Here is a 23,472-nt window from a genome sequence, read left to right on the forward strand (position 1 = left end):
GCAAAGTGGACCGAAAACCCTTGGCTAGCGAAGATGTTTACACCTTAAACTCCTATTTCTCTGTTAATTATACTTTTATATATTTTCCAAATAAAGTGAGGGCCATCTCCATCATGATTCAATTTTCTGTTTGTGACTTCAAAGATGTTTGCTGGCAAAAAATGATAAAGGGTAGGGGGTGGGGTCAAGCTAAGTTCTTAAAATATTTCTAGGGTCTTTTTTAATCTACATTGCTTGGACTTTTAGTTTTAGTGTCAGGATATAACATTTAGTCTATGTTTTATCATTTATCGGGCTTGTAATTTACCAATGACGAAGAGCTTGGGTGTCGACCAAGGTGTCGTTTATAATTGAAAAAAGCTAAATTACACAGTAAGCCCACAGTAAGAATGTTTTTGAGAGAGAGAGAGAGAGAGAGAGAGAGAGAGAGAGAGAGAGAGAGAGAGAGAGAGAGAGAGGGGTATGAGTAGTTTGTTGAGTCTATAGAAGACGATAACTCTCTGCATGTTTCGAACAGTGGCCACATGAGCTTTAGTGGTTGGTCAGGATATAGCTCCTTAACACTGGAGGTACAATCTCACATTTCATATGTTTCCTTGTGTTGTACATCTTGTTATCATACAACAGTGGCACTGAGAGCTTTAGTCATTGGTCAGGATATAGCTCCTTCATACTGGAGGTAAAATCTCACATTAGATCTGTTTCCTTGTTTTGCACAGCTTTTTATCACATATAACTAGACTTCGACCCGTGCATGCACGGGTTGACATTGCATATCGGACATTTACAAAATAGAGATATCGACACACCGTATTATTGACATTTACATAACACATATATAAGGCCACAATAATGCTATTAATTTCACTACACTTTCCTTTGTTTGAATAATCTAACCGTGTCTCGGTAAAGGGCTTCACCACAGTTAGAAAGCCTTCCATATACACGTAATGTAGCAGAAAATTGCATAATTGTTTCGGAACGATTTTGGAGAAAACAAATGAAGTTGCCTTAAAAATAACAGTCAAATCCATCATAATAAACCTTTTTGAGACTGTATATATCTTTCATATAACAATTTTAATCCATATAATGAAATAATTCAACACTTTTACACCAACGTACATGTATATTCTTTCCTACAGAGACAAGACACAGAACGCATTTTATAGGAATACTGGGTCTGTAGGACATTTTTCATTTTTACAATAAAACACATTCCATCTTCACTCTCCTAAGAAATATAATGTATTTTTTTTTGCATGTAATCAAATACTTTTCAGCTCACCTGAGCTGAAAGCTCAAGTGAGCTATTCTGATCACATTTTGTCCGTTGTCCGTCTGTCCGTCCGTCTGTCCGTCCGTCCGTCCGTCCGTCTGTCCGTCTGTAAACTTTTTACATTTTGAACTTCTTCTCTAAAACCGCTTATCCAATTTCAACCAAATTTGGCACAAAGCATCTTTATGGGAGGGCGAATATAATAAATAATAAATAAATAAAAGTCCGATCTGTTTTCAAAGCGGAGAAAACCTTGAAATTGTAGAAAAAGGGGGGGTGCATTTTTAAAAATCTTCCTCTCAAGACCTACCGAGGCAAATTCAACGTAGTTTAGCATATATTATCCTTATGGGAAGGAAAATATAAATTGTAAAAATTAATGGGTAATTCTGTTTCAAATCTGACTTATTACGAAAATAATAATAAAGGAAAGGCGTGTTTCAATCAGTTTAATAGCTTCGGGCTCGGCATCCGGTAAAATGGGTTGGCAAGACTTGGCCAGGGCAAAACAAAAGATCTGCCAATCTCATTAAAATTTCAGGATATTTGATGGACTAGTATATGTGTATTCGCTGTAAATATTGCTGAAAATAATGCGTATTTGGAATTCACGATTGCCGATCTGCCCCGGCTTTTATTTTGCCACGGCCCGGGTTTGCATACCCATTTTACCTAGACTCGTATTCCATACTTCTAAAACGAGGTTCTTTGTTTAAAGCAGCCATGACATTATACGAAAAAGGGTCGATCTGACTATGATGAATTTGCTTGTTGTGCAACAGTTCGCGTATGAAGGGAAATTTTGAAAAATGCAAAATATATTGGTGCCGATTTTGTGAAGTAAATTGAGGCTAAAAATTTCGATGCGGTGACAGTTTTCACACATGACGTTGGTGTTCGCTTGTTCTGATTTTCGTGTCGTTTTCATTATTTATGCTTTGTAACCTGGAAACTATCGTCTGTATTTCGTGATTTTTACGTATTAAATCAAACAGAGACATCGGTAAATCAAACAGTTAACTGTTTACCTACGCAAATTAAGCAAAATCTGATGATGGGGTAGCTGCCTACTGAAACACAATTCATTCTATCGGTAATTCGGCATTATCTTTTGCGTAATGATAGATTAATGCAATAGGTTTTGTTGAGATGCTCGGCATTTTCTCGAGTTTATTCAGTTAAAATATAGAGTTTGATATCGCTGACGGAAATATGTAGGTATATACATGTATATATATGATTCATTTCGAAAAAAATGAATTGTGTTCTTTATTTGTTTTACATGTAGTACATGTTTCTTGTGTTTAGTTGTTTACAATTTCTATTTACTAACCATATTTGAGTGTTAAGCTTCGAATTATAAGCAAGATACAGAGATTTGCTCGCAATTCTATGTTTGTACACAGATCTTAAAAACTAAAGATTAAAAAAGTAAAAAAATTGTCAATATTTATTAAGAAAATTTTCAAAGTCTGTTCTTCCAGGAACCAACTTTAACAACTTATTGTATTGTAAACTTAACCTTTTTAGCTCACCTGAGGGTGGGGCCACAATGGGGGGTCGAAGTTTAACAAATGAATATATAGAGTAAATCTTTAAAAATCTTCTTCTCAGAAACTAATCAGCAAGGAAAGCTAAAACTTGTGTGAAAGCATCATCAGGTAATGTAGATTCAAATTTGTAAAAATCATGACCCCCGGGGGTAGGGTGGGGCCACAATAGGAGATCAAAGTTTAACATAGGAATATATATAGAGTTAATCTTTAAAAATCTTCTACTCAGAAACTAATCGGCCAGGAAAGCTGACACTTGTGTGGAAGCATCCTCAGGTAGTGTAGATTCAAACTTGTGAAAATCATGACCCCCGGGGGCAGGGTGGGGCCACAATGGGGGGTCGAAGTTTAACATATGAATATAAAGAGTAAATCTTTAAAAATCTTCACCTCAGAAACTAATCGGCCAGGAAAGCTAACACTTGTGTGGATGCATCCTCAGGTAGTGTAAACTCAAAGTTGTGAAAATCATGACCCCCGGGGGTAGGGTGGGGCCACAATGGGAGGTCGATGTTTTACATAGGAATAAACAGAGTAACTCTGTAAAGATCTTCTTCTCAGAAACCAATCAGTCAGGAAAGCTGAAACTTGTGTGAAAGCATCCTCAGGTAGTGTAGATTCAAAATTGTGAAAATCTTTATTCCCAGGGTAGGGTGTGGCCACAATGGGGGGGGGGGGGGTCAAAGCTTAACAAAGGAATATATAGGGTAAATCTTTAAAAATCTTCTCAGAAACTAATCAGCCAGATGATTCTTTATAATTGTTAAGACTTTGGCTCCAGGACAATTATTTGGCCTCACGAGAAGGTTCAGAGGTTGATGTACGTTTATATCCCAAAAATAAACTATTGTTAGGGATCTTTTTGAGAACTGCAATACTCAACATATGATATGACTATAAAATCATCCTGTTAAAAAAGGGACTAATGATCATAAACATAAGAATATCCAGGTGAAAATGGATTTTATTTATACAGGATGTACATGTATTATTGTACATTGTCCAGATAGTTTATATTATGACTCCATTAAGCTGATTTTATCATACCTTTTGTTCCTCAGGTGAGCGATGTGGCCCATGGGCCTCTTGTTGTCATCACGATAACAAAAGTAAGTACATGCACTGAGTTGAAATGTATATTTGATATTTTTATGCTTTCTCTCATAAGAAATCCTTAATAGATATGAACGGAAGTCCCATATATATTCGTGGAAAACTAAATGCATAGTTATAATGTCCATGAGGGCCTCTTAAATATTTCAAATTCATTACCCCTGGGTCAGGGGGTTAGGCTTTATGGTCGGGCCAAATGGACCTTACAGTAAAAACATATATAATCTTAGAACTCGTCTTCTTTACTCCCATATATATTTAAGAAAAAACTAAATGCATGGTTACGGTGTCCTCGAGGTCCCCTACATTTTTTTTTTAAATTTCATAACACCATGCGTCAGGGGGTTCAGGCCTGAGGATCGGACCAATATGGCAATATATTGAAAATTTAATAATTCTTTCCAAACAATATTCTCCTCTATTCCATTACATGTGTGTGAAAAAACCTCTTTCCATGGCTATGCTGTCCACTGGCCCTCTACCTAAATGATGAAATTCATGACTCATGAATCAGGGGTTTAGTCCCATTGGCAGAATGTCCATATAGCAAAAAACACATTACATTTTGAACAATATTTTACTAAGAAAAAATTGCAAAATCCATGGTCACTGGGTCAGGGGTTGAGGCCCAATGGTGAGGCCGATATAGTCGAATAGTGAAAATGTATTGATTTAATATATTTTTCTGTATTATCAAAGTCAAAGAAGTCGTGCATTGCTATTGTGCTCCTAATGTCCAGATGTCAAATTGTGAATTTACTGCCAAATCCATGGGGCAGAGGTTAAAGTTTTGTGTCGGTTGGGGGCGGGAGAGACCGAAAGGGAGGGGGGGGGGTATCGTATATGATCGTATAACGAACATGTTTTTTTACTTAAGGCAATTGCTGTGTGTCATAGATTGACAATTATTACTTAATTTTGATATATTTATTGTAAATTGTCACTTGGCAATATTGAATTGAATATATATTTTATTGTAGGAAATATACTTTGATATTCTGATTGTGTTTACAATATAAAAAAACTGTATGCATTTTATGTGCATTATAAATAAAACTGTCAATATATTAAAAGATTGAGCATTAAAGGAATGCAGGTCTTTTATTACCAAAACTATTTGCCCCTGGAGCTAAGGTTTTATAATCCGAGATTCTTTCTACCCTTGACCTCCCCCTTTTTATGATTGAATATTTCTCACACATCAAACATTAAAGCAGGGTGACTGTCAAATGAGTCTCCGATTAAATTTTAGACTTCAAAATGAAATTTTGTACGTAGATAATACTCTTTCATAGGTCAATATGGGACCCAGGTAACCGTCAAAGCCTGTTTCTACAAATATTGGTAAATATGTCTCTTTCTTAAACAAAAGTTTACGTGTTTCTCTTCAAATATATTCGCAATTTATAAATCTGTTTATCCCAATCATCTACATACATTTTGTCATGTATGCGAAACAGAACATCAAGTTTTGATACATTTTTATGACGTTTACTTTTGCATTGCAATATATGTCTTATGTTACATTCATGTTTTATAGTAAAATGTGTTTAATAAAACAATAAAACTTGCAATGATAAAACTGAATGCAAATAAAAGCCAAAAAAAATTTGGAATCAAGATATGAATATCAAAATCTTCATTTACCGACTTGCATTGTACAGAATCTACATATGTAAAACACAATGATTTGTTTTGCAGTGTTTTAATTTGGGACACATTATGATACGATCGGAAGACATAGTTTACAAGTCATTCAAAACAATATGGAATTATGCTGTATGCACTGATACATACACAGAAACATGAGGCTCAAAATAATGTTTGAATTTTGATAGTGACAAGACTAGCTTTAAAGTGTATCGACGAGAAAATCATAAATCGTGCGGTAATTTAACTTCGTCAGCTAATCTATACACACTTGTTAAAAGTAACAAACTGCTGTTTCATGTTTGTGAATTAATGATGTCGAAATCACTTATTTTGAATTCATTATATTTACATGGTTAAGGTTTTAGTTTGCGGTAGAAAACTGTTTATCTTTTATCTTAAACAATTAGGTAGATTACATTGTATGGATTGTTGTCAATGATTACTGCGTTCTTTCAAAGCAAAATTTGAAAATAGGAATAAATATGAATATAATAATAATAATTATAATAATAAAAGTAAGAAATAAGGCATGCAATTTTTTTGAGAAGAGTAATCAAATTTTACTAGTGAAAAATCCTGTAAAAAAAAAAGGGGGGGGGGCATATTTAACATTAAATGTTTGGAGAAAAAAATAATTTGATACAGGACTAATTATATCAAAGTATCCAGATATTTTTTTAATTACTCCATAAAGCGAATTGTATTAAAGATTTTCCTTTTCAGGTGAGTTTTGTGGGCCTTACACCTCTTTTTTGTATGTAACGTCTTCTAGATTTTATTTCTCATTAACAGAGTCAATTTTCATTCCTTTAACTCCTCATAAAAAGTTTCTTGGTCACGTAGACCTAGTTCTGTGTAACCCCCATCTAAAACTGAGTGTTTTCTAATAGCGTTCGTGTACTTCTCTTCTTCAGCTGTATCCTTCACATAATCGTAATGCTGTGTCATATTGTCAAGTGCGGCTACAACCGTACCGTGTTCATCATCGTGATGTGTCATATTTTGCGATTCAAGTTGTATGCTTTTTCCGCCATGTTTATTGTTCTGGTTAATATTGCGATACCGTCTCTTACTTATGACACACGAAGCCACAATTAGCCATGTAAATCCCAACAGAACAGAAAGCAGAGAGATTGCAGCAATATATAATATCGATGTCTCATCTGAAAATGCAAAGCATATATTGAATTATATTGTGATATACCCTTTACAAATATAGATAAAATTATTGAAGTCTTGTTGATTTTATTATTTCAAATGGTATTTTTCTATTCATATTTAAAACGCACCTGTTGTTTTCAAATTGGAAATTTCTGAAAAAAAAAGAAGAAAAATAAAACACGATTCAAACATATTTTTTTTTAAGGAAAGTAAAAGTCAAGCGACATCATTCACGTTTAAACAGATTGTTAAGTAACAGAATGCTTTGAAATATTTTGTTTGAATTCGGATAATTGAATAACCTGTATGCAAAAATACGAAATAAAATTCCCTAAATGTGGATACTTAAAATAATATATCTCTAATGAATATTGGGAAAAAATAATACACAGTTAATATCGTGATTATATCTATGAATCAATTTAGTTAATATATCTTCTGGAATATACTTTTAAGTATTTCAGATATTTAAAAAAAAAAGATTAATATACAGTCCCTGAAATGTTCTACTTTCCAACATGAGCGGTGAACGAACTTGGAACGAAAGGTGTGCGAAAGTAGATCGCACTGTGTGTGAACGGTAAGCGAACACTGAACTGAATTGGGTGAGCGGCTTTGAACGATAAACAATGAGCGCTAGGTGGATGCAAACGGAAACAGAAGATGAAAGATGAACGCATGGTTAACGAATGATGAGCGATTGGTTCTTGAGTTATTCCCCAACTCTATCAAAAACGCATATGTAATGGATGTATGCCAAAAACAGTTATGTATAAAAAAAACCGATATCCAACAGTTTCGAGGCCCATGAGGGCCAAAGCCTGTCTTATTTTTTTCATACAAAAGTGTTGAGGCATATATTGTGCTTAAAATACTGCCATTGAATTCCATTGTTAATTTAACTGAGACAGATTGATTTTGATGTATAACAGTACTTTAACTACTGGTAAAGGTCTAATTTAAGAAGCTCACTAATATCATACTGCCACAGGTAAAAGTTTAGAAGGCTGGAACAAAAAATAAAATCAATTACCTCTTGTAAAATTCAAATCTCTATGTTATAATTCTACTTACGCCCGCAAAAGCCTTTTACAAGCAGAAAATACTTCAAAATCATTAATCGGTTTTCTTTAATATCCAAAATAAACAAAATAAATTTGATTTACCATATGTAAAGTTGATTCCAAAGCTTCACAAAAGTCCATACAAACAAAGATAAATAATCAGGTTGCAATAAATGTTCTAATTAGCCTTTTTCTTTACTCCTTACTAAAATCCATAGAGTAGTTAAGGAGAAGCTTCAAATTTACTGTACAACAATATACTCCAGAAGCGATGTGAATCAGATAATGATACTTAAAAACTCTTAAAATTTTTTAGAAACGTTGAGGTCACACAATCTTACATAAATCGATAGCATCAAAACGTACGTTTTTTTTACGGTTTAAACAACCATTTCCCATGCAAGATTAAAGCCTAGGCTTTTTGATATCACTGACGGTTGTTTCTTCAATAGAAATGAAACTCGTTAATTGTCTTACTTTGTCAATGGAAATCTACAAACTCATTTGTTAAAAGTCATTCTGATTGCACACACAAATACTTTGAGGTCGACATATAAAGATGGCTGAATTTCTGATAGACAAAACCTATGTAGATTGTAGACACCATGTCTTCCAACAATCAGTCGGATTTCCATTGGCACAAATTGTGCTCCTCTAGTGGCTGATATGAAACATAATTTATCTAAAAGCTTGTGCAACAAAAGAATAAAGCACTTGCTGTGACATTCAACTCAACATCAAGATATATTGATGTTTTTATCCATTAACAACTGTTACTTTCAGTCTTATGATAACTCAATATGCTTTATGCTTATGAGCTTTGATCGAGGCCGATAGTCCTTATTATATTTTAAAGAAAACGACATTCACATTGCATTTAGGAATTTCCCTGTCGTTATTAAGAATACATGCACATTTTTCTTTTCAGTTTTTTCTAAGATGATCTTTTCACATCGGAATTCTGAATGAAATGGTAATGAATTGAACTTGAACGGTGAGCGAACGCAGAACGATAGCTGACCTCATAGAAAACGCACTGTGAGCACTTTATGAAAAGAGAGCGTAAAGTGAGGGACATGGAGAGAGCGCAAAACTGTACACTGTGAACACATGGTGAGCAAACGCTGAACGCACACTGAACGGTAAGCGAATGGTGAACGCTCCAATTTGAAAGTAAAACGTTTCAAGGGCAGAAGTATTACAAGGGAATTACGTATATTATCAGGTAAAGTAAATGTCTCCTGACGATGGTTGTTGTTCTCAATATGGCCTATATATCGTTATTTAGTAGATTAATTTTATAATTCATGATAAATTTGTCGTAAAAAAGCATTTTACTGTACTTTAGCTTTCACTTTACAGTCGGTGGGAAACAAGGAACAGCTGTTTATGTTCCAGCTATAGAATATCAAATCAGCCTTTCATGCTAAAATTTATGTGTGAATCAATTTGACATTGTAAATTAATAAAACAATTATGTATTAACAAATGTAATAAAAAATGTAGGAATAATTTGAGTGTTTTAAATTCATGAACATTTTAATGTCTGTTAATTAAAAAAAATATATTTCATCAACAAACGGTTTATCTTCTCAGAGGGCGAACAGACGATATGATATGAAACAAATTAACACTAACAACCATTCCGAAATGTATTTCATATAGACTATTTTAAAATTTGTAAGTTAATGCTACCTTCCGGGTTGATTGTTATTTTAGTGATTATTTGCCCATTGTACGACAGTGTGTAGTTTCCAAAATAATTCCGATCTTTGACTGGGATAGAACTTCTAATTAGGTGTTTGTAAGTCAACTCTCCTCTAGAAATAGTTGTCCTAACAGACACTGGTACAGGACCGTCCCACTTGAAGTCAGATGCCCGTGGAGGCGGGTTAGCAATAATTGGAACAGCCACATTTACTTTGGTGTCTATTCCACTCTTGGAACCAAAAATGGATTTGAAATTACCTCCGCAATCAAAACTGGTGTAACCTGCAAATTGAAATTTATACCTATATTTTGAACTCCCCATGTAAAGAGATTCCTTCTTTAAGTATTAAGTCTGTAATAAATATAAATGCCAGTTTTTAAGAATTTTTATTGAAGATAACTCACATTTTAACAATTCAATTAGTATATATATCATAACTTTTTGTCTTAGGGTCAAGATCTAGTAAAGAAAGGTGCCTTCAGAATTACTAAATTAAAGATATAAATGCTCTCAATTTTGCTTAATAACAATAGCTTTGTTTAACAGAGGGTACCGGGGCTAGATATTTGGGTGAACACAATGAAAAATCATGTTTTAAACTGTTGTTTTCAATGAAATATGAAGGAATTGAGAAACAAATTTCGGATTTTTGTTTCCATTTTTGACTAATAAAATATATCAAGAATGCCTACAGTCTTCAAAACAGAACTAAACAAGCTCTTTACCTCCTCTTTAAAATGATGTCAAATTGAATATAGGTATTGGGATTACTTTCCCCATGATTTAACATAGAATATCAAGAAATTGTTAAATTTTCTACATAATTTCTCTTAAGGCGTAAAATACGGGAATAAGACTCTTTAAATTAATTATGACGTCATAACGGTTCTAGCACCAAAAAAGACACTCTGAAGTCATTAACTAGATCTAGACCTTAAGTGTTGATTTTTTTCTTTTCAGTTTACATATTACTACATCCATGAATATACATTTTAAAAAACAGTTTGCCTTTTTTAGACACACTTATCTACCCATTTAGTCTCTTTCAACCATTTCGCACATATACATGAATAAGAAACTAGGTAAAAATTAAAAAAAATGAGTTCGTACAAAGAACGTTGATGTTGAATATTTTATCCGTGTTGATCAATCCAATTTTCATTTCTCAACCAACTATCTTTCTATTTGTAAACTAGCTAGTTTAGACGTTGATAACAAGTGGAAATGATTCTTACATAGAACGTTGATGTTTATCACTTTTTCTGTGATGTTGAATCCTGTAGATCTCCCGCTACATTTATACGTGTCTGTGTGGGTACATTGAGCCGTGTCTATGGTATAGTTTAGCCATGTTCCCTGTCTCTCATCGAGTTCAGTGTCTGCCTGACCCCTACTGAGACGTATTGTGGGGGCGGGGTTTCCATCCACTTGGCACGATATTCTCAATGGCGCGTATTCTGTCAACTCGATATAACTTTTCATTTTGTCATTGATATATAAGATGGGTCCATCTAAATCTGAAAAGAAAACAGTGAAATATTGTGTCAACTAATGTGTTTATGTTATTGTTTTATTTTAGTTTTGTTTTTTTTTCCTCCTGGAACCTCAGATGGTATTATATTTTTTTCACGTTTTCTAAAGCCTTTTCATGTTAACATTTTTTTTCTTCAAAGAATATAATTTGCTATTTACCCCACGCAATGATATAATTTAAATGTTTTGTTACCTCTTACATGTATTTTATTTGTTGACATGCTATAACAATAAAGAGTCCCATATCAATGGCGTTGGCAATTCAGTTGGTATGATACACCTTCATATTATGATGTATTTAGAAAGAAACAAACAATAAAACCAGGCATAATTTTATTTTAAAAATGTCTTTCCTAAAAGTTTCCTGTAGCAGCGTAACGCAATATTCTCTATTCACGCGTCCGCCATTAAAATCGAAACCGAGACCCGGTGTACATATCAACGAATCATGACATCGTCTAGTTTGACGCGATCTTTAGTATCTCTGCCGAATGTAACTGACCAAACATTATTGGAATTGTGAGAATCAGTCCATTTGCCATCTAAATATTTAAAGAAAGGTTACAGCAACCCTCCACGATGTAGAAGGTAAGTTTACATACCTATATAGTGAGTTTCGCATTATCACCGGTGTGGGATCGGTTTGTCCGGTGTGAGACAGCATTGTAAATTTTTTCCGTCTTACACTGTGTATTACTACGTCGTTTTAAAATGTAAACAAACGGTGTCTGCTGTAGGGAAGTGCAAAATGGGGCATTGAAATTATCCACTAAGTAATTATGTTGCTTAATTAATTACAATTTATCAAATTCTTAATTAAAAAACTGTCGTATGCTCTCATTTTGACTTGCACTATTTGAAGCACGTGGAAGGATAAACCGAAAGTAATCCTTAAACATCATAACAGAAAGTTGTCAAACATCATTTTTAAGGTTATATAATGCGAGAAAAATAATTATTCAATACATAATCGTGTGGATAAGTAACATTTCTAGTGTAGCGGCTTAGGTCAAAATTTCAGCAAGATATTTCACTTATGGAGACAAGCACCACATTTTGCATGAAGGTTCCGTAAACATTACTTGATTAATAAATATCGTTGGCCATTCAAGTTTTCGTCATTTTCAAGATGGCCGCCTCATATTTTAAAAAGGTGTCTTTTTTCATAAAGTTTTCATGATATTTTAAAAATGTCTGTGTAATATTTTTTTTCTGTAAAATTATGAAGAAGAATTTATTGTATGAAATAATTTGATCTTCATGTCATATATGAACACTCTGTGCATGCGTTTAAAAACATGCTGCAGTTCATTTCGAATGTACATGATCTGATCGTCTGAGCAGCTGCAAAGAGCAGTGCAAAGTAACTCTGACTTTGACCCAACACCATCTGGAAGGGGATGGTGAGGTTTGTCACCTGCATAGTGATTGACCCAATGTTTTTTAGCTTGCAATACAGATCTTTTAATATGCTATACAAGAGCAACTCTTGGGGGATTGAGGGATGCCATTGTATGGACGCTGCTTACGAGCAAAGATGTCAAGGCGCGTGTCATTTACTCTTTTGGCAGTGCTGGACCGAACGTACATGATGTGTACAAATTGATTATATGTTCTGTCACACCGTCACAAGGAAAACTTAAGAGTCTTAATACCTCTGTAATGCTATCAAACACATTTCAGCGTGCCATGCTGTCATTTTACCTGTCCCAACTAATGCGCACTCTGTATCCCAAATCCGTGAATGCATGAAAGAATGACAGTCCTTTTGATCTTGGGCCCAGAAATCAAACATTATCATGAATTGGTATTCATCGCAAATTCCTGCCCTTTCCAAATGTCACCCATAACTCATTAACTTTTAAATCATTAAAAAACAACCACACCAATAACAACAACAATCTATATCCGGACTTACTTCCGCAACGATGATTGAATTAATACTACCCAAGGCTGCATTTTTTGCATTTGCATTGATTTGCAATTTTTTTTCCTTTGTTACAACTATAGTAGATTTTATCCTAATAGTTTTGCAGATACGTTTTGGTCTGCGTAAATCCAGATGGTCTTGTTTTGTTCTCATTACACCGAAGAAAAGTGTTCCAAGAGTTTGGCGGTCTAGTGTTTTTAGTTATCTTCCTTCTAGATCTTATGCCTCGCTTTCTTCTAGTTTCACCCTTATGACTATCATCTTAGTAAACATCGAAGACAATATCTACTCCCCAATGGCCTTGCACAAGCGATGTGCGCTAGGATAATGTCACTGGCATAGTTATGAAAAGTTTGACATTGCTCGGTTGTTTTGAATTGACTAATAATGGACCGAGTGAAGCAACTGTCGGTACATGTACACCGTTTGGCAAAACTTGACTAGCTTCCAAAATAGGCATAGAGAAGTTGACATCTGATTGAAAGAAAACATATTTGAATAAAAGTAATATATTATATCTTGCAGCAGAATAACTAATTTTTTTATATAAATTTACAAATGCCCTTTGACCTAAAAAATTCGTCTGAAAATGTAAAAAATGTTTCTCCCCTATTTTCCCAAATATTTAATTATTTCCCCTTCCTCTGCACACAACGTCTCCTTTTTTGAATTTAATCATACTTGTTACATACCATTTAAAACTACCTTCCTTGTTGACCAACATAGGCCAAAACGGGGCAGATTTCCATTTCGGTATTACTAAAGTACATTTACATTTTTCCTGTTTTAATTTGTCTTACTACTTTTGGTATCAACATAGGTGGTGGTACAACCCAGTTACCTCTATTTGACAATACATGCTTAAATGCATCAATTCCACTGGTCTCCGCACAGTAGTATTTTGGATTGAAAACTTCATACTTATTGCTCTAACTAGAAGCAAATATGTCACATGTATGCTTGCCCCATTCTTTATAAAAGTATTCACATACTACCTGTTTAATTGACCAGTCGTCATAATCGCTCATTCTGCTAAGAGTGTCTCAGTTGTATTTTGCGCTTTAGGCAGCCATATGCAATTCAAATGAATCTGTGTTTCTTGTCACACAGACTATGCACTGACATGGCAATGTCTTGCAAATTCTTTTTTTTTTACTTCCAACCTTTAATATGTGTGGAACATTTCGATTATTTAAATTCACCTCAACTTAGCTGTAATTCACGAAATCTACAGAGTTATTCAATATTCTCCTAACAGTTTCCTCGCTCATTCCAAATACCACACCATTCAATTTGTTGCTGTTCATCCTTTAAACATAAGTCAAATGACCTCCAGAACCCGCATCTGAAGCATCACAGACCAATGCCATTTGTCTATTCTCTGCATCAGTTATCTGATTTCAATGAGTTCCTTTTTTATTCATGATATCTAAATTATTTACCTAAAACTGAAGCTAATCCACAGCCTCCTGACTCAGCAAAATATAAAAGTTCCAACTGGATATTACAGGTATGCAATAATACAAGTATCTGATTCTTAACCTAACCGTGTCACCAATCACAGCCTGTGTTGAAATAATCTGTCCAACTACAGATGCAATAGAAAGAACTTCTGACCACTTGAAACCCGAGGTGTAGCCTTTTAAAATGTTTTGAATATTTACCTTAAGTTTCTAAATTCTAGCCTTTGACACCGATATTTTGTTGATTTCTTTGTTCCATACTAACCCTAATCAAACTATCCCCTAAGAAGGTTTCCAATGGCATTTATCATCAACCAAAATAAATCTCAAATCATTTGAATTTATCTGTATTTTTAACTAAGAATTTCAGCATACGCAAACGTTTGAGAACCTCCTATGCCATCATCTAAATGCATGACAACTTTGTGACCTTTTGATCTCCAAAATTTGACTACTTCACACAAAACTTTTGTAAAAATGTATCTAGCAGTACTAAGACCAAAGGTAGAACATTAGAGTAAAAATATTTTTTCTCTTTCCATAAAAAAGAAGATGAGAAGCACTTTTCAAATCAACTGAAAACAAAGTATCCCCCATTTGAAACCACTCCTGCGATGTTATCTGTCATCATACTTTTGTTTATGCTAAAATAAATGTGGATTAACATGTCTTGCATCTAAAACCAACCTTTGTTTTCTATTTGTTACCTTGTATTGTTAATGGATTGACAAATTCAGTGTCCTGCACGCAACCCTTCCTTATGACTTTTCTATCTCTGACGACTCAAACCTTTCATTCTCTGTAGCAGATTTGTTGTTTTTAATCTCTACAGAACTTGGAGTAGTAACTAACGGCAAATTATAGCCAAATCAAATACTTGAAATACATATCCAGATTACTTCTCAGTATATCTACCGGCGAGTTACCTGCCTTATCTCCGTTTCGCTCGACTGACCACTTTCTGGGCCTTAATTTTGCTTGTATATCTCCGTCTCTTTATGCGTTCATTTATTATTTTTCTTAATTTTTTCTCGCGGCTCTTGTTTGTGCTTTGGAAACTATCTTTTAGTTTTCCGAGTCTAAAGCATTCGGATTTATTTTTTACATATTCGTACGCTGCCCTTCAACCTGCGGCGGAGGAATTTGCTAGTTCTATAGGTTTTTGTCTCGGTTTTATAAATTCATACCCTTCAGATATTTTCTGTCTCGCTTCCTGGGTGCAGCCCTCTTCCATTTCTTCATTCGTCTCCTTAATTTTTGCCATCACTTTTGCGTTATGTTTGTACTGCTCTTTATTTCCGCGTTTTTCAAATGATACTCATCTGCAAAGACTTCTTCTTGTTTAGCTTCTTGCCTCTCCAAATCACTTTCTGGTTTTCGTAAATTTTTTACTCCACTGCAGACAAATGACTGTCCAAAATCTCGAGACTTGGCTCAATATTTCGCTGTTGGCTTCTTTAATCGTCTTGTTTATTTGCCTTTGAATGTCATCGGCGTCCTGTTTCCTGTAACTCGCTTGAAACGGCGGCTAGAGGTGATTAACCCCGAAAACCAGTTTTATTCTACTATTGAGAACATTTTCTATTAATCAATTTCTGACCAGTGAAATGCATAAAACTTAAAAAAAAATGTAGTAAATACAACATTTCCTCGATATTGCAATCGAAACGCGGAAAACTATCCATTTTAATTATCGACAAGTGTCCCATACCAACTGAAGATGAAAGAGAACGATTTTTTATTTTACAATTACCGTAAAAGTGGTTAATAACGCGTGGAAAACATTGACACTACTTACGCGGTAAGCAGGAAATAGCATAAAAACCTGCGTATTTTAAACAAATCAAAAAGAGAGAGAAATCAAAATATTTTGTGATCAATAAAATGTTTCATTGAATAATAAAAAAAATATGACCATTTACATCTACATATAAACTAAATAGATATACAAATTAACTTACTCAATATAATAAAACAGTAGGATTGTAAGATTTTGTAAGGGTTTGAATAAAACTATTCTGTCCATATCCATTTGATATGTGTATACCATTCATTTTCATCAACACCAAATATATTCTTTATGATCCCAAAACAGTTACTTACGTCTATAACTATATCATATATTAACTTCAGTATACATGCATTTTTTAAAGCCGGCAAAAGTTGCATAGCAAATTTATTGTCACCCAAAACATCAACTATTTCACGAGGTGAAGCCGAGGAAAATAATTCCTGTTGAGGGGGATAATAGACTTGCTATTGCCCTCTTAGATTGTAAATAGGTATTTTATCATACCGAAGAAAACTTTCGTCAAAATCCAAATATATCCTTCATGATCCCAAAATCTAGTACGTAAGTCTCCATCATGTATTAACTTTCGTATACGTACCATTTTTAAAGACGTCATTAAACAGTTAAATGGATACATACTACAGTATCTTATCAAAACAGATAAATAAACAAGTTTGATATCTGCTCACCTTAATCCAGATGGTTTTCATGCAATTTGTGCCCCAACTCATTAATGAAATCTTAAACGGAAATATTGCAATGTTCGTTTGATAAATCAGAATTATTTAATATGTTTCGGGATCACTCTATTTCCACACTACTCTGCACATGTCCAGAAGGTACCCGGTGAATTTTGTAAATGTACAAAAGGCAATTAAGGTGCACTGGAGAATAACAACTTATCTGCGAAAACTTTAATGTTACAATAAAATACTTGCATTGGACATCAAGTTGAATGTTTTCTTTGAATGTTATTTCTCTCCAATCTGCTTTGCATCGGAATAACTGCATACCCCTCTGCACTGCTTGTTGCAATAACGTCTCCATCTCTGAACGAGCATCGCTGAATACATCAAAGTTTTTTACTCTCCATGTTATACTACAGGTTGGATTGCAATCCGCTGTACAAACAAAGGGACCAATAGTTTCCCCTTCCCTTACCGTTAGTTTGCCAGGTTCTGGGGTGATGATAATTCTGTCTGGTCCGTCTATAAAGATATATATAAATAGAGAATCATTGATTTTTGCAGATGATTTTAATGTTAATATTTTTCATATGAATATTTATTTGAAAATATATTATTTATAGCTATGTCTAAACTGTCCGATTCTTCAAGAACCAATTTTCCTATAGCTATTAATAGAATAGAGAAGCATAAACTTTTTTATATAATGGGTATGTTGGTATTTTTGTTCTCTTTTCATAAGAATACTTATATGCTAATATGTCATTTATCAGTCCATTTTTACGATATTACAAAAAGTACATTTGATATAACAATTGTAAATGGTATGTATAATTGCAAACGAATAATGTATCACATTCTAAACAACGGTACTCAATATTAAATAAAGTAGATTTAAATTCAAAGCAGTCTGAAGGCAGTAGTATTCGTTGTATTGCAGCTTCCAGTTGATCGAATATTTTCTGAGGTATTGAACATTAGTTTTTGCAAATGCTGTTCAAAATCCCACATTGGGAATGACCCACTAAAAAGGACTTAATGTTATTCTAGTTACCGTCAGTGAATACAATTTTACTTTAACAACTCATATATTGATGTATTTAATCATTGCAATTAAACCTAACAAATGATTAAATTACCATGAATGTTTAATATTTAATCAAACGACTTCTTTATCTGGTTGTTAGTATAAAACGCGGGTAGGTTAAGTTTAATGAGTTTAATGACCGTCAAAATGATGATCAATTTAAAAACTGGGTTTTTTTTAAGAAAACAGGGTGGAATATAAATTTTAAGGGAATGTGTTCACCAAGATATTATTCTTTTACTTCGGAATCGACTCGATCTTTGAAGCTGCCATGGTATCACGTGACAGTTAAAAATAGATCACTTTTTTACCTTAACAAAAAAAAAATCAAAAAGTGTAACACTACCCCGAAGTTCATTTGTATGTTTGCTACAATAATTCGATCGGCAATTAGTTCATGTTTATAAGTATTACAGCTTGAATCTATTGTTAATCGCATAAAATAAATATTATAAATATTTATCGGAAACCCTCTCAACTTCTATAATTGCATTGCAAATACTACGTATTTTTCATTTAAAACAACAAAGCACATGATTCTAGCAGCACTTTTCAAGTAGTTAAGGTCATATACCGTTGATATTTACCAAAATCATCTTTCCTAATACCCGGGGTAGTGTTACACTTTTGCCTTATTATGTACACACTGACAGAGGAAAGCTTAAGGCTGGTCAAGCCATATAAATGTCGATCTGCTTACCTTATAACACTCACTGATTTAACAAAATATACATCCATGTATTATCCTGATTATATCCTAACTGACACTCATCTAAATCTTAGGTATCTGTATTAAATAAGTCTTATTTCGGCATTGTTTACACTGCATTCCGATGATTTGTCTCCCGACACGACCTCCCCTTTAAACATGCTTGTGACGTCATCAATGATAATTATACGTAATAGAGAGAAATCGAAGATACATTTAGTTAGAAGAGTGATATTTTATGCCTGTAGTTTTTATAATTTAATCCAGAGATAAAGTTAAAATCGACATGTTTCTGAGTAAAATATGACATCATGCTGCTTATTGTGACGTCATATCGATCAGAAGAATTTGATCGCTGAGAGTTGCCTTATCATACCAGCGAACACCGTACAATGAACAACGCTAAATTCGATTGTTCTATGCGGTATAACGGTAGTCGTCTGTAATTAAAATATAATGTTGATAGATTTTGAGAAGATATTCATGATTACGATGCAGCAACATAGTTTAACAATTATTTTGGTTCCGTTTTGTATTTATTGGGTCGACGAACAAACATAGTGAACTCTATAATTTGTTTCCTGATGAGATTGCTAAGAAGCAAAAAGAAACAAAACGACGAAATTACTTACAAAGAAGTTTAGTTACATCAGTCATACGTACACAGAGGGTTAATCTGTATTGAGTCACTCCTGTCAGACTCCGTGTCTTCTTCTGTGGCTGTACACGAGTACCTGTTGTACTTGAGATCTCTAGTTACATATAATCTCAGGGTCCCTCTGGTTTCTCCATCCATCTTTGTATCGTTGACAAACCAGGTGTAGGACAAGGTGACAAGCTTGGAGTAGTAAAAAGGGGCTAAGGTGGATTGACTGGAACACGTCAGTTCTATGTATCTATTGACCTCAACGTTAAGGTCTCCTGTTATCTTCGGCTTCGAAGGTTTGCCTAAATTTTAGAATTTGGAGTTTGTACAAATCTTACAGATAAACTAAAACTAATAAATGAGCTACTTATAGAACCCTTAAATTAAATTCAAACTGTTGATTAATTCTCATATTCAATTTCAATAATTTCTAAAATATAATTTCAATTTTCAATTGACTGCAAAGAGGAAGATATCAACGATGATGCTATTAATTGTCAGTAAATAGAAATCCGCGGCAGTGGTGTGAACATACACAACATACATGTAAATGTAGTACTAGTGTGTTCTGTCCATGAAGAAGTTGAGAGAGAGAGAGAGAGAGAGAGAGAGAGAGAGAGAGAGAGAGAGAGAGGGGAAAACAAAAGAGAGAGAGAAAACAAGAGAGAGAGAGAACAAAAGAGAGAAATTTTAAATTGTTTAACTTTAAATTCAGAATCGAGGCAATCTCAATCTCTCTCTCTCTCTCTCTCTCTCTCTTTCTCTCTCTCTCTCTCGTAATTTATCTTGACAAATCAATGGCTGACTGAAATCACCATCGATTGCAATTTATATAATAAAGATATGTAGTATTACTAATCAACATCCTGCTAAATATAATCAACATGCAGTTCATTGGGATGATGCTATTCTATACATCATTACACCAGGCAAACAGTCAACATATAGGTGATAATTTCGATCGGTGTGTCATAAACTGTACGCGCTAATCCTGTGTGATATTAAGTGCTTTCACTGAGGCAGGTTACATGGCACAAAGCGTTGCATATTACCCGCATTCCTCCTTCACTTATTTTTTTATTTCAAATTACAAAACACGGCCATTTGTTCAAATGCAATTAAATAAGCGGCTTATCGGTATTCATGTATATCTTGATCTGATATTGTGTCAATGTTGAGTCAGAATTATTCACGTTTGTAATAATATTTCCCTCTATAAAATACAAAGAAAAACAAACACCGCAGTTCGCAGTACGCTATTCGCAATTCAAAAGTGATATCCGTTATAGAACACAGTTCGCAATTCAAAATTTGGAACTCGTATTTGTGTTGCAGTTCGGTTTTCAATTGCAAATAAGCCCGAATCTTAAAAAGTAGAGATGACCACTTCACCATATGTTCAGGGTGATAATGGTATACCACCAGTAGATGACCCTGAAAATTTCAGGCCCCAAATATGAATTATAAATTTTGAATTTTGAACTGCGTTCTCGAACGCTGTTCACTTTTGATTTGCGAATGGCAAACTACGAACTGCGTTCCAAAAACCGATTGCCAAAAATGCATGTGTTTTACAGAATAGCTCCGACTCCGAAATGTTTAATAACAAGGGGGACATGGCCCTTTCAACTACCAGGGTATTACTACTCATATGTTAACAAAATATAAAGTAGAACTCTTTATACATTTTTTTTTAAATATAAAATTATAAATGGCAACATTGCATTAATCTTTGCCAGGCCTATATGTATATAAGTGCGAAAATATAAAATATACTTCGAAGTTTTGAGATAATATTTCATGTATTCTCAAAAATTGGAATGACGCAAAAATTAGGGTTTAGTTAAACTAAATTTTGATAAGTAATATTATTGATTTTAATCAACTTATGTATATGTGAAATTACCCAAAAATTCATTTCTAGTGTTCAAATATATACTGAATTTTTGTAAAGCATTCTTAGACTGGCCTTTAAAACTTAAAACGCAGAATCTCTGCCTTTTAATAACTGCGATTGTTTCTTAATGGGCTATCCTAGCCTAGGGTACAAGGATAGTGAACGCCAACCCTGCCTATGTATTCTGTGTCCCTCAAATTTATTCTAACGATATTCCTCTAGAAATGAATAACACATAAAAGGGGCAATTAACTATTGATCCACCTAAATAATGCCACCTGCTAACTCAGCGTTTCTCATTTTCTTAGAAACATCGTACTTGCAGAAAACAATATCGGGGAATGAAATTCGGAGCGAGAATCACATTTTCTCAGTTTCAAACCGCATCTGCGCGGCCCTGCTTATGAACAATGTTACACAAAATGCTTACGAGTTTAACCCTAATTTTCCTGTCCCTGTTTTTTACAATAATTTCCCAGTTTTCTGGCCTAAAAAAGTGTAATTACACATACATTAATCTTCAATACGTTTATATATACCTTTCGTATCCCAACCGAAGCCCGCCTAAAATGAATATTTGGTTCTAAAGGTATTAATCGCTGACTTAAATAATTATGCTCAGTTTGTTTGATTAGTCCCCAAAAAGCAGTCTGAATCATCAATAGAGATTATGCAACATCTATGTTGCATAATCTCTATTGATGATTTAGACTGTATGTTGCATAATCTCTATTGATGATTCAGACTGCTTTTTAGGGACTAATCAAACGAACAGAGCATTTAAAGGTATACACTGTATATGTATCTAATAAATTAAAACGAAAACTTAATAACACATACACAAATTCTACGGGTATTAAGTAAAATTAAAATTTTCATAATTTTCCTGACAAATGCATGTATAACGTAATGTGTAATGTATTATTACGATGGGGCAACTTCGACCTTCGCATATTTGCAAAGTTGCGAGGTTAAATGTGGATTTCACCTTCCCACCTTTGCACTCTTTTTGCAACTTTGCGCTTCGTCGTCGTCGCATATTCGCCTTTTCGCTGCTTCCCTTTGCAACTTTCCACTTTCGCTTTACAACTTTGCACTCTCGCATTACGGCCCTAAGGGCGGAAATGCGATTGTCGAAGTGACCCCTTCAGAACACCTCTCTCTCTCTCTCTCTCTCTCTCTCTCTCTCTCTTTCTCTCTCAAATAAAGTACTTTCAACAGGGAACATCAATTTATATCATTCTAGAAAAAAAGTAAGTAAACAATCAGTATCACATTAACACAACTTCCCGGCTCAGGTGCCAAAATAGAGATCGATCGTAAAATAGAAACAGGTACGTTGCCGGTCGGGTATTTATTCATAATGATACTGTGTAGAACATTTCATAGTTTAGATTGTCAATAACGATACATTCATTAAATTGATTTAATTTATTAATTAAATCATTTGATAATTATATACTTATGAAATACTTTGAAACTCATGTCTTCTAGATGTTTTAAGAAAGTAAAGATCAGCGATTGTTAGAAATTAAATTCGTATCGTACAGGAACCATACAAACCGTATGGAAAGCGTATATAAAACGCATCGTATTGAACAAGACACGCATCGTATCGTAATAGAAGCGTACCGTACCGTGCAAGAAACGTATCGTATCGTACAAACTATATCAGGTTTGAGAAGCATGCAAGAAAACATACAGCTGGTGTAGTAGTGCGACTCAGGGTCTATAGTAATACATGTAAAAACTACTCACTTTGAGCAAGACAAAGTAGTCCACATTTCATAATTAACAGAACTTGGAATAGCGGCATCTTTTTCTCTTGAAACGTTATACAAAACCGCCAAATCCTTTTTCGTTATCTGTTGAAACATTAAAAAGATAACACTCTTTTTTATGCTATTAGTGATTGTTTTGTGAAACTTCTGGAGCTGAAAACTTCCTTCCTAGGGAAGTTCGGTGCACACGATCATTTAACGCATTCTGCATTACGTGGTTTATCACTCACCAAAACGGATACAATTTACGAAACGAGAAAAACAAAGAGAGGAGAGAGATAAAGAGACATACAGAGATAGAGAGAGAGAGAGAAAAATAGAGAGGTTCTATTCCTCCACTTGATTAATGGTTTGTTTATTGATTAACTTGATTAATGGTTTGTTTATTGATAATGCTTTTAAATAGCAGCAAAT

General features: G+C 34.0%; 1 protein-coding gene across 1 annotated transcript; it reads right to left on the reverse strand.

Annotated features, from left to right (window-relative positions):
* Positions 1-5,638: 5,638 nt before the first annotated feature.
* On the reverse strand, positions 5,639-23,254 carry LOC105335170 (uncharacterized). The gene is made up of 7 exons (XM_066075254.1): positions 23,036-23,254; positions 19,398-19,682; positions 17,191-17,460; positions 10,770-11,051; positions 9,519-9,815; positions 6,888-6,911; positions 5,639-6,761 (listed from the first exon to the last, which is right to left on the reverse strand). The coding sequence occupies exons 1-7, from the start codon at positions 23,091-23,093 to the stop codon at positions 6,400-6,402; spliced, it is 1,578 nt and encodes a 525-aa protein (XP_065931326.1). The 5' UTR covers positions 23,094-23,254; the 3' UTR covers positions 5,639-6,399.
* Positions 23,255-23,472: the final 218 nt, after the last annotated feature.

The sequence above is a fragment of the Magallana gigas genome, chromosome 1 (assembly GCF_963853765.1).
Source record: "Magallana gigas chromosome 1, xbMagGiga1.1, whole genome shotgun sequence".
NCBI lineage: Eukaryota > Metazoa > Mollusca > Bivalvia > Ostreida > Ostreidae > Magallana > Magallana gigas.

Coding starts and splice junctions, on each gene's coding strand:
- LOC105335170 (XM_066075254.1), bottom strand. CDS start 23,093: ATGCCGCTATTCCAAGTTCTGTTAATTATGAAATGTGGACTACTTTGT. Junction 17,461..19,397: donor AATACAGATTAACCCTCTGT/GTACGTATGACT, acceptor ATATCTTTATAG/ACGGACCAGACAGAATTATC. Junction 6,912..9,518: donor AATAACAATCAACCCGGAAG/GTAGCATTAACT, acceptor TTTTTTTTTCAG/AAATTTCCAATTTGAAAACA.